The sequence below is a fragment of the Cyrtonyx montezumae genome, unplaced genomic scaffold (assembly GCF_038088225.1).
Source record: "Cyrtonyx montezumae isolate F1298 unplaced genomic scaffold, pur_monq_1.0 scaffold_23, whole genome shotgun sequence".
Classification (NCBI taxonomy): Eukaryota; Metazoa; Chordata; class Aves; order Galliformes; family Odontophoridae; genus Cyrtonyx; species Cyrtonyx montezumae.
This window is the reverse complement of record NW_027071970.1, coordinates 9,008,698-9,020,887: the sequence shown is the minus strand read 5'-3', so window position 1 is coordinate 9,020,887 and position 12,190 is coordinate 9,008,698. Positions and strand designations below refer to the sequence as shown.

At 41.3% G+C, this 12,190-nt stretch overlaps 1 protein-coding gene across 1 annotated transcript in view; it reads left to right on the top strand.

Annotated features, from left to right (window-relative positions):
• LOC136050079 (transmembrane protein 132C-like) overlaps window positions 1–11,401 on the top strand; it is a 53,410-nt gene extending 42,009 nt beyond the window's left edge. Inside the window, exons 3-4 of the mRNA XM_065738697.1 lie at window positions 6,393–6,539; window positions 11,287–11,401. Of these exons, the coding sequence (XP_065594769.1) occupies window positions 6,393–6,539; window positions 11,287–11,401 (262 nt within the window). The remainder of the gene's footprint in view (window positions 1–6,392; window positions 6,540–11,286) is intronic.
• The last annotated feature ends 789 nt before the right edge of the window (window positions 11,402–12,190 follow it).

Genomic DNA, 12,190 nt, shown 5'->3' with positions numbered 1-12,190 from the left:
CATGACTATCCGTTCCAAGTTTTCTCAAATAGGCCAACATTATAAAAAGTGAAAAGAAAATGTGAAGGGACCTGAATTGAGTATTCTATTCCTAAAATTTTGACAATTTTAAATTTAAACCCTTTTTTCATAGATATTTCCTGAAGGCTTTATCTGGATATCTGAGAAATAAAATGCCTGAATTAAAATAGATACTCTGATCAACAAGATCAGAACAAGATCTTTGATTATACTAATAATTATCCCATATTGTACAACTAACAATCAAAGCATTCAATTGTTGAATGGATGGCCCTTCAGAGTAGCCTACTTAGTGGGACCAAGCCTGAAATACCACTGTTAGCAGCAATGTATCACCTACTAAATTTAGTACCTAAATTCCCCAGTTGAGATGAGGCTCTCTTTTGCTGATTACCCATGTACTTGGCTTGTAAATGAAAACCTCTAAAGCAAAGAGGTGGCCACGTGAAACACAGGTGGAAATCCTCTTGCTAGGATAGGATGGAGGCAGTTAGGGCTCCTGAGGCTTGTACAGAGTCGTGCAGGAAGTCTGGAGCTGACATCTGATCCCCCTTATTCCCTAAGCAGGGCTGTAGCCACTTAATCACACTTACTCTGCCCATGTACTTTGCAAATTAAGGGAGCATATTTGAAAGGTCAACACAGCTAACTAGGTCATAGTCTTCTGTCTGCTTGTGGCTTCTCAACTAGGCAAGGCTTTTAATGAATATTATTTCGCAAGACACATGTCTGTCCAGTCCATTCAGAGCTGTGATGAGATGTAGCAAATCATTTCACATAGAAAGATGAAAGGAAAAAGACTTACTTAATATAACAAATCTTGCTTAATTGCTGTGGTTAGTCTCCTGCCTGGTTTTATGGGTTCCTGCAGCTGGCTTTAATCTCCTTATTTACACTGGGAACAAAGAAAGAAAGAGTGAAGTTAAATCATGGTAGGAAGAAGCTGAAATTTTTCTTGGCAAAACCCAGGAAAGTTAGGGACTTACTGTAAAGCACAGCCCAGAAACCAGCTACCAGGACAGGCTCCTTGCATTTCAGGAGATACAGTAAAAGCATTTCTTACAATGCAACCACCAGTGTCAAGGGCTTCTCCCTGCCTGGGCAGCAAAGGACAGAATTGCAAGAAACATTGAGGCTCCAGAGCAGACTGACCAAAAGGGGTCAGTATTTGTTAAGTTGAAACACCAATCTGAAAAATATAAATAGATGGGGATTTTCATGTGGAAATGCAGAGGATTTTGCACTAGCATCCTTTCTCCCCCTTGTCCAGCATGGTGTAGAGTGGCATGCCCGTGCTCAGCTCTCATAACCCCAGGACTGCCTCACAGATGACCTTATCCCCCAGCACCCAGTTAGACCCAAACCTGCATCTGTCTTCAGTATTTACATTGTGAATGCTTCCTAAAGAAAAGTCTTCCGGCGCAGCAGCTTGGACAGCAGATGTGACTGAAGAGACTGCCTGTGCAATGTAGTGGCCACTGATCTAAAACTGAGGCTGCGCTCAGATCAAAGTACAGCATGCTGAGAATAGTGTGGCATTTATGAGGAGATGTAGACCTAAGAAACCCTCTGAAAAGAAACAGTCTAACAGGACCAGAAGGTTTAGTTTCTGGAAAACTACTCCAGATACTATGGATCTTACTGATCTTAGGAATTTCGTGTTGATTTTGCTTTTTATTCTCTAGGGCAGCCTCATCTGCTCAGGCTGCTCTGTAAACTTTCTCTTGGAGTACGGTTTGCCAGTGCTGCTAACCCAGTGTAGGATCCTGCTGCTGCTGCTGCTGAGGGTACAGGCCTGCTCCCCCTTTGCCTGACTAAGGTGCTAGCATCAACCTGCAGAAGATTTAGCTCCCTGCTTGGCTCACTGCGAGATCAGATAAGCAGCAATGGCTGTGCCAGGGAAGTGCAGAAGCATGAAGAAGAGACTCTATTTTGCTGATAGATCTCTTATCTATATCACAGTACACCCAGACAGCACAGCCTTACTCACATCTGTGCTTTGAGGAAGGCTTCCTTTGCAATAAGAGGTGATCACAGAAGCGTGGAATGGCTTGCGCTGGAAGGGACCCTGAGGATCATCAGGTTCCACTCCCCCTGCCACAGGCAGGGCCACCAAACTCCCAGATCTGGTACTAGCCCAGGTTGCTTACGGCCCCAACCCACCTGGTCTTGAAAAGCCTCCATGGACAGAGCATCCACAGCCTCTCTGGGCAGCCTGTTGCAGTGCCTCACCACTCTGTAAAGAAACCCTCTGACATCCAGACTAAACCCTCCTCCTGGAGCTTAAAACCATTCCCCTTGTCACTGTCTACCCTTCTAAAAAGTTTATTCCCCTTCTGTTTATATGTTTATATATAATCCTCTTTTAAATACTGGAAGGCTGCAATGAGGTCTCCTTGCAGCCTTCTCTTCTCCAGGCTGAACAAGCTCAGCTCCTTCAGCATGTCTTCATAGGGCAGATGCTCCAGCTCTCTGATCATCTTTGTGATCATCTTTGTGGCCCTCTTCTGTACCCTCTCCAACAGCTCCACATCTTTCCTGTTCTGGGAGGCCCCAGACCTGGATACAGTACTCACGAGGGCAGAGTAGAGAGGGACAATCACCTCCCTGTCCCTGCTGACTGCCCCTCTTCTGATGGAGCCAGGATACCATTGGCCTTCCAAGCTTCAAGAGCACACTGCTGGATCATGTTCAGTTTTTCATCCACCAGGACTGGGATGCTCATCAGAATTAGCAAATGTCAGCGAAATCATACAGCACGAGAAGAAATGTGTGCCGTGCTCAGCAATCTGCCCTGTCTATAGCACTAGCTGCAGGTGGTAGAACCCTTCCATGGCCACAAGCACTTATGCAAGATTGAAATTTAAATTTAAATAGGGAACTGTAATTTGAGCTCTTGCAATTGCAAGTCACATCTTCAGCTCTGGCTGTTGCTGATTCAATTGCTTTTCTGTTACTGTTTTTATCAGTTATGTACTATTATGTCCAAAGACTGCTGAGATATCTTGTAATTTGAGGACAGTGAAATGGAACGGTAAGGTTTTCATCTGCAGCTGATCAGCATGCATTAATTAGAAGCGTTGCTTCAAGGTTTGACACTTTAGGAAGATAAGGTGCTAAATGAAAGTTTTTGTATACAACTAAAAGCTTTGAATTGGAAACTAAATATTTGCTTGGAAATTGCAAATTTACACAAATGTGTTTGTTGTGAGATTATATAAGTATTTTTATTTGCTCTTGATAAAAACTATGTAATGCTATCTAAGTGAGCTGCTGGAGACTCTTCTTCCGATGTCTTTAAGATCCAGCTTGTTCTGCACACTAGTGGAATGTTATCAATTTCCCTTTAAGAGAAGTAAAGGGAGAAATTTAAGTTACCCAGTTATTTTGAGACAAAGTTGAAGAAGAGGTTTCCTGTGCTGTGAATTAACAACCTTAGAAGTTGAAGCAAGAAAGTCTTTTACCGCTCTGGCTACCATGTGTTCATAAAGCTTCAAAATCCCATTCATATGGAGCCCTCTACAGTGTGGGATTGAAGCTGACCTCTGGTGCTCTGTTCTGTTCTGTTCTTAATGATGGTCTTTCTTTTATCTTTCTATTGCAAGGTCCGATTTCATCAGGAGATCAAAAACTGTGCTTAACTTTTCATCAAATCCAAATAAGTGAGCTGCTGCCCTTGAAGTTTTGTGCATGTGTAGGTGGCTTGCTTAGCAGCTTCTGGGTTTGGATCCAGAGGAAGGACAGGGGGACTTTGGTTACTGGTCAGCAGACTTTGCACCTTGTGTTAGTCAGTACTTCTGCTGTAGAGAAGAACTTTGCAACACCCACAGAAAATAGAGTGTTTATCAAGAATAAAGTTGGAGTGGGAGATTCTAACTCTACTTGGATGGAAGTCCCAGTGACAGCCTCTGGCTGTGCCGGCATGTGGATTGTAGAGCTGCACAAATGCTTCTCTGGGGATATAAGCAGACATGGCAAAGGGGAGATTTTCCAGTTGGAGTGGGGAACCCTAAGGGAACCTGGAGTACTTCAGTTGTTTGTCGTCTCCGTTTATTGTCGCTGTGCCTGCTTCACTTAAGAGTTGGAGTATATATACTGCATAGATTAGGTGGGTAAATACAGGAGTCTGTCAAACAGTTTGGCCTTCAGATCCTCGGTCTCGGGGTTTATTGAGGTACCATAACTTATAAATTTTTATATACAAAGTTGGCACTATTGATTTTAAAAAATTAATATTTAATCACAAGCATACAACAAGGTCAATGGATTTTTGTTAAGGAATTAAATAGACTTTTCCTTGCTAGCACTCAAACCCTAAGTAAATAAAAAATTAAGTGAAAACATTTGTAGCATATGGGTGCGGATTGCATTTAAAAATGCATGGGGCTCAGTACTGTCTGACTTAATTCTGATTCATCCACTGACCTTGTTACATAAAACTTAATGTCCTTTTTAGAGGGAGAGTTGCAAATTGCGCTTCTGCATATTTATTTGGGATGTTCAATCTTCTGGGTGTTCATACCCTAATTCCAGTGCTAAGTGCAATCACAACATTGATTTTTCTCACTAAACATAACCTACTTTACTCGGCTATGGAATTTTTTTTTTTTAATGGGCTTTATATAATGGCATATGTGAAAACCACTCAACTTAATGCCCCATATTGTAGTTAATTAACAAAATGGCGTTGTAGCTGTGGTCTTTTGTCCTCTGGCAGTGTATTTTACTGCTAACCTTGACCATCCTAATTAATAGGAGCCCAGGTATTGACTATGTCAAGCTACATGGTGGAAAGAGCAATTTACAGCTGCTGAGAAAGTTGTAATTCTGTTGAAAATCCAAACATGAAGAACTTCATTTTAACTGACATTATGCCATTTCAAAGCCCACCTCGAGGAGCAGCTGAACCAAGTCTTTAAATGATCAGTTTTTACTTCTCTTCATTTGCTGAATAACAGTAGTCTCCTAAAATATGTCCAAATGTCTCCTTAAACACACACTTTCCAAAGCATTTGGATGAATTTGCACAGATGTCAAGACTGGTGGTAATGTTTTCTTACTCATGAAATGTTTATTTGTATATTGTTCATTTATTTGAACTACACGCTGAAAAGCTTAATGGGGCTTAATGCTTTAATGAACTTTCAGTAACCGAATTGATTATCTCCTTACTTTTTCTGGCTCTGTTTCTGAGTAGTTCAATAGAAGTCACTAGAGTCGCATCAGGCTTGTACTAGTTTTGCTAGAACAACACAGTAATTTGTGATGGTCCATCCTGTTCCATGTTGCAAATGAGAGAAAATCACTCTGCTTTTATACTGAGGAAAAATAATGTTTTCTTTTTCAATGCCTTAAATTATGTCTTGTCTCAGTGTTAAAAAAAGCCTGCAGGAAGACAAGTACTCTGTCTCAAATTATTCATGACTGTGTTTTTGAAGTGTTTAGTGTCTAAAAGACGCATTCACGTTGTCTTACCTCAGTCCTCTGGTCTGATGGAATTTTGTCCTTCCGTCTCTTAAAGGAAAGGCTGCTAAGTATCTATGTTGCTTATTCTTGGTGCTTTGTAACAGAACTGAAGGTCAGCAATTAAGTGTTCTGCACACAAATAGCATCTTTACTGGGTGTTCATACAAATGTTCCTTAATTAAGCAAATGCCCTTTAATTAACCCTCTGTGCAGTTACTGCTGATGACACTAGCTTCACTGCATAAATACAGTTAACTTTTCAGAGGCCATAACAACTAACAGTGTCAGAAATTTGTATCCTAGAAGAATGTCACTAAATTAAAGTCTCGTATTAACCAATAGTCTCTCTGGGCTGGAGATTTCGAACAGAAACAGAAATTCCTTTGGAAATCTGTCACAGAGATGGGATTGTCAGGCAGAAGAGCAACAGTCTGTCCACTAGTATCTACAAGAATGCCATACAAAATATCAATGGGTGGTTTAAAAAATCTCTCGTGCAATGTTCATCTGTGCAACGATGACCTACAAACTTGTACTGATACTGATAAATGGAGCCTTACCAAGTCTGTTATGCTGGGACACATTTATCTTTGAAAGAAATTGTTACTGGAATGGAGAAATGAACCTCAAGGGCAGGTTTTCCTGCAAGTTGAGCTTTTGTCATATCTCCAGCCTACTGTTGACAGAACATCGCAAGGCACAGAGTTAGTTGGTTCTGTCTGAAAAAAGCAATAGGTTCCCTTAGATCATGATATCACTTTGATAATTTACTGATGGATTAGAAACATGTGTACTTTTCAATTTACTGTTGATATTTTGGGATTTCTGTGCCTCGGCTACAGTAGGAAAATCACTGTCCTGAATGACTGCCTTATAAACTTTATTACAATTTCTGTTTTGAACAGGGCAAAAGTGAAGAAAGGTGTAAATATTCTCAATGCAAAGACAAGTGACCCCCAGCAATGGGACGTGAAACAGGAGGTGGGGAATGGTGGAAAGCATTCGACCACATCAGTTATTTGTCAGAGGATAGCACCAAGTTCAAGGAACAGGTATGAAACCTCATATTCTTGGCATATTAAGCTCATTTGTATCCATAATGCCATTCACTGGTTGGAAGACATAGGTCTCATATTACCACTATTCATATCTATTAAAACTGTAGCCTGGAAATCTGGAGACACTTATGTTAACTACAGTACCATCTGCTGATCTATAACGGGGCATCTCAATTTCCTGGTAATAAAATTAATCAGTTTAAATTAAATTAAATTAAAAAAAAAAAAAAAAGATGAAGAATAGATTAGGCCTTGGGCTTGGGAGATGGGATCATTTTGACATGAATATAAATTCCTTAATTTCAAAGGTTTTTACTGAACATAATTTTTGGGCTTGTTTCTCTGAACGTTTCACAGCCTCTGTAGATGGTTCAGCAAGCAAACAATTAATTCTTCCACTATGAGCCTCTGTAACTTTCAGGCATTGTACAAGATAATTTAAAGATTTCAGTATATTGTGTCTTGTATGTAATATGGCAAATCCCCTTTTGCAAAGCATTACTTCTTCTAGAACTGGTAGGCCATCCACCAGTAACAATGGTGCTGGTACTCAGCATTTGGTGTGATAACTCTGAGACAGAGCCATGCATTCCAGTGAGCACTGGTATGAACTGGATTGCCAGTGTTTGCTTTCTTACATGATGGGTTTGTGCTGAGACACGGTCTAGCTGTTCCATAGGCATAAAAGTGGTGCTTTTTCAGTCAGTTTGGCTGTTTTTCATGACACACAGTGTAGTCACTTACTGCTGGTTTCAGTGGAAATCATTTGGCAATTGCTGGGTATCATTTTAATGAATTCTCACACAACTGCTGTAGTTAGTCGACGCAGAGCATTTTTTTTCTGTACAGATTTGAACTATGTTTCCCTAGCTCTGCACATACTACTTACCTCAAGCCTGGGTTCATTGAAGTGCTGCATAAAATCTTCACTGGATGTTAGGTTAGTCACTGATTTCCCACGCAGTGGGTTTGTACCATCTTCAGGGACAGAAAACTGAGCAGGTCTGAACATTTTCATTCTGTGCCCGGTCAGAGTGCATGGGAAGCATTAGATTTCCATAAAGTGTGGAAATTTCTTTTGTCATGAGCAGCTCACTGATTCAGTGCGCTTACTCTTGGTATCATTGCAGTTAGTGAGGCTTCCAGTGGAGAATTTGGATGGGAAGGAAAATGAAAAGGAAAAATAAATCACTACATTTTGCCAGAAATAAGAAAAAGTCTTGAAAGGGAAAACGTGGCTTTAGAGCAGCATGTAATTCTGCATGTGTTTACAACTGCAGAACTATAACAGTTGGGTTATCAAATCCCAAATTAAATCTTCTTAATATAATTTGCATGAAGTCTAATTAACCTATAAAAATATTTTTTGTGTTCATTATGCAAATAAAAGTCAATGTTTTAATTAATTCCTCTCTATATTTGTGTATGTAAATAGTCCCTGTCTTCTGAAAGCATGACAAGCCTAGCTGTGAATGAAATGTCAGTGCATGAGGAAGAGCTGGATGGAGAAACCTAGTGTGTGTGCTGGGATCCCAAAGGCATAGCATAGGATGTTGCATTGTCACTTGAAGCCTACTGTGCAGAGTACAAGTATTCTAGTTAGGTGATCAAACGTGGTTGAGAACTGCAAGCCCTTTCTGGGCTCTTTCTGTGCTGCCACCAGCTTTTTCCGGCTGAGTTAAGGCAACATTCTGTGTCATGGTCAGCGTAGATATGAGATACCATTCTGGAGCTCCAGCATCAACACAGAGTAATCTTTTCCTGCAGCAAATTTATAAATTGTGGTTAATTTAACCAGAGAAAGGTATTTTCCATAGCATTTGCCAAAGATTTTCTGAAAAGCAAGTAAATAAACATTTGCACTTCTTGAGTGCCTCATGAACATCCACACAGTTTGTCATGAGGATAACAGCACGTTTTTTTTCTTGGCATGACCAGCTGTTTCAGTCACAGCTCAGAGAACTGAGCTAGCAGAAAAGAAGAACGAAGGGTCTTCTGCAGTTGCAACCAACAGGTGTAATTTGGTTCTCCCCTTGTATTTTTGCATATGTCATGCTGGTTGAGATGTCAGTCAGAATATTTCTTAAATACATAGTGAATTCTTAGTGCCTTGGCATGCTTCCTTCTACAAACTTGTGGAAACTAGATAAATCTCTGTCCTGGGATTTATTCTGATCATAATGAGGAGTGTGATGTAGTTAAGTGCATATACTGGAACTTCTGGCATTTCTCTGCGTGCTGTCTTTTGCTGGGGACTCTCCTTGGACACTGTGGAGAGCCATCACACTCTTTCCCCTTCATATCCACAGAAACAAATACCTGAACTCCATAAAGCTACTTATTTTTCTTGCCATGTTGCTTCCCTTTCCTTGCATCAGTCTGGTATTGTTCATGTATGGATATAAGTACGATGTAAGCATTGTGAAGCAAGCAGTTTGTATCCTGATGCAGCACCACTCAGCAACTAACAGCTTTCACATTATGTAAGTAATAAAAATCAAGGGACATCTTTCAGATAAATCATATCAGTAATTGTTTATGACTTATGACTAGATTTTGAGGATATGTAGGACATGAGTTTTTAGTTTTTTAATAAATATTTGTTACCTTTAAATTTGTCCCACTGAGCCAATAGCCATAGCTTAAATTTGATTTATTCAGAAAGACTTTGCCACTACAGCAAGTAGCAGAAAAGAGCCCCAAATCAGCAATGTTTGTTTGCCTCGTAATGCAATTTGTGCTGAGATTCAAGTAACTATTGATGAAGATAGCAATAGTGTGTTGATTGGTCAGTTGTTTTCCCTTGTTGTTTCTTGCATCTGGAGGACAGCTGATGGGTTTAAAATGTGTCCTCAGGACAGATGAGGAGAGATTTCTGTTTGCTATTACTACCAGTTGCATGTCTTAGCCTTGCATCCGTTTGGTTCCAGTCTAGGGCAAGTGTGGTTGGTTTATGGTGTGCCACATATACCCTGAGAGCAGGCACAGTGAAAGATCTCATAGAATTGCTGTGTAGCTCATTCTGGGTTGCCATCACAGCATATAAGAGCTGTTCTGAGATAGACCAAAGGTTGTTTTTAACCTCAGTTATGTTTATAGGTTTGTTTTTGTAGTGTTGCCTCCAGCAGCTGGTGTGCTGTCAGATGTGGGGATGAAAACAGTGGATTAAGGGTAGGATCATGAAAGGTTGGGGAATTTCTTAAGCTGGCTTCTCTGCCAAAACCAGAGCATCCTACACCTGCGCTGTCAAGCACTACGTAGCAGCAGCAGGGCCTGATCTAGACCTGACTCTTCTTCCTACTCCTTCAAACATAGAACTGGACTGATACAAGCTGGTTAAATCTGTTCTTGGGACGGTGCCCCTGCCTGTGGATGTTGTACTCTGTTACTTTGCACAGGAGTGGAGTCACCCAGTGCTTTCTGCCAGCGCAGCAGTGCCTGTCTCCTTAACTGGGTAGAGAAACAGAGTGTGGGAGAATGGAGAGACATTTAGAAAAACTGACATAATGGAAAACTGCTGTGATGTAGCACTTTATCCTCTTGGCCTTGAACCTTTTGAGAGGCCTGTGGGCTTACAGCTCTCCAGCCATCTGTCTGATAAAGAGGCAGACTCAGGAAGAGTGCTTCCAGATGTTATGTTTATGTTTCAGACTGTGTCACAATCACTTACTTCCCTTGCCATAAGCACACACATTTTTTTTTTTTTTTTAACACTAGCTGAGTATCACATGGAAAAAGCTAATGATGTTACCAGTTCATGTTTCATATCGTCAGGGCATGGAGGAAAGCAACAAAGCCTTCACAGTTGTGTGCAGGCCCTTCCTCTGTCTGGAAGCACCATGTGGGGATTTCAGCAAAGTGAAATTATCTTGTGATGGAAAAAATAAAAGTAAAGCATATGTGTACAGCACTCCTGAAACCTGGAAAACTGCAAGCCATGCAGTGTGTGTGGCTGGCTATACCTGAAGACAAACAGTCTATGCCCAATGTGTGGATACACAGAAGACCATCCAGACCTTACACAGAGGGTGGAAATTTTAATTATTTGGAATGTGGGTCACCTTCCCTTGGCACAGTTTGGGGTCAGTGTGATTAGCAAAGCTCAGCAGACAGACAGCAGTGCCTGCTGATGGCAACACCCTGCTGTCTGAGCAGAGGACACCACTTTTCACAAGAACTCAAAGGTTTGGTGCTCATGAATTGGGATTTTTCATTACAGTTGTTTGTCCTTCTGTCTGTAGATTGGGGCAGGATTGGAGCTGACATTGCTTATATCGCTGCTATTGTTGTAGTAGATGCTTGGGAAGCTGGTATGTACAAGCCAGAGAGATGCTTTATGAGGAAGACATCTTCAGTGTATATCTTTTACTATTGAAGCCCAGGAGAGAATCAATTTCCATTCGTTTATATGAAAGCCACACGTGAGCAAGCGTTATGGCCTTCTGAGTACTGCATTTTAAACATTTTGCATATTTTGATGCAGTCTCTTAGGCTGCTGGCAGGTTACCAGTGCAACCCTCAGAGCTTCCAATGCCAGTCACGATGTGACGTGCATCTGTCTGCTTAAGATGGCACACAGGAATTTATGCATACAGCTTTCAATAACAATTTCAGGAATAATACAGCTAAGCTTTTACCTACAACTTTAAAAGTCCTTTCCTTCCATGCTTTCTCATCTGATTTACCCAGTGATTTATCTTTACTGGCTGTCTTTGCATTTTAAGATTTCTCTTTATGTTAGGATGCCTGCTTCAGGTCAAATTAGGGCACAGATGTCTCCAGCATACAACGTAGGTGCCAAAGATTCACTGGACATCTGCACATATGGCAGAGGATCAGCCAGCTGTGCTTCGTAATAGTATCTTTTCTAGGGCGCAGAAGAGTGGGGTTAGAAGGTTGTTTCCCAAAGGAGCCCTTCATACGGCTCCTCTTTTGCTGCTTTGAAAGTCAGGAGTGTTTATCAAAGCACTGAGCTGGGGACGGAGGAAGGATGAAGAATGCCTTTCGGATCTCTTTCAAGAGTGAGCTGTCTGCAGGAAGCAGGCAGACAGTCCGTTTCCGTTGCCTCACTCCGTCTGTCTGCTGCAGTGTCTGCATGAGCTGTCTTCAGGGGGGGATATTTTTTTCTTATGCCTCACTGTTTTAGCAGGTACTTGTGGGGAGCAGAGCAACTTGTTGAACCATATGAATCCTGAGTGGTTTTAACTTAACTGGCTGCCCTCAGCTGCATTAAGGGAAAGTAAATTTCCTGAGAGCATACAGGAGCAAGCACCCTTACTGAGAGGCTGATGCATCCTTTTGATTCAACCTGTTCAGTAGTGTGAGCTTAGAAAGATTACAAGGCAGCAGTGTGTCTGTTCAGTGTTCATCTAGCACCTCCATGCAAGGCCCAGCTCCATACCTGGTGTGTTTTGGCCCTGCCACAGTCAAAATGAACAGCAACACTGCTATTGGTCAATAGTTTTGCTATGAAATCTCTGCTTAACCTATATCAGCATAAATTCCTGCTTTTATGATAGAAAAAGGCCAAGCCAGAAAACCTACAGGATCTGCACAAGTGCTATGGGAGATGCTAAACAGAAAGTATTTTCTGTCTCAACAGAGGTCATGATACTCTCATCTGCTTGAAAAAGAAAGGCACTATA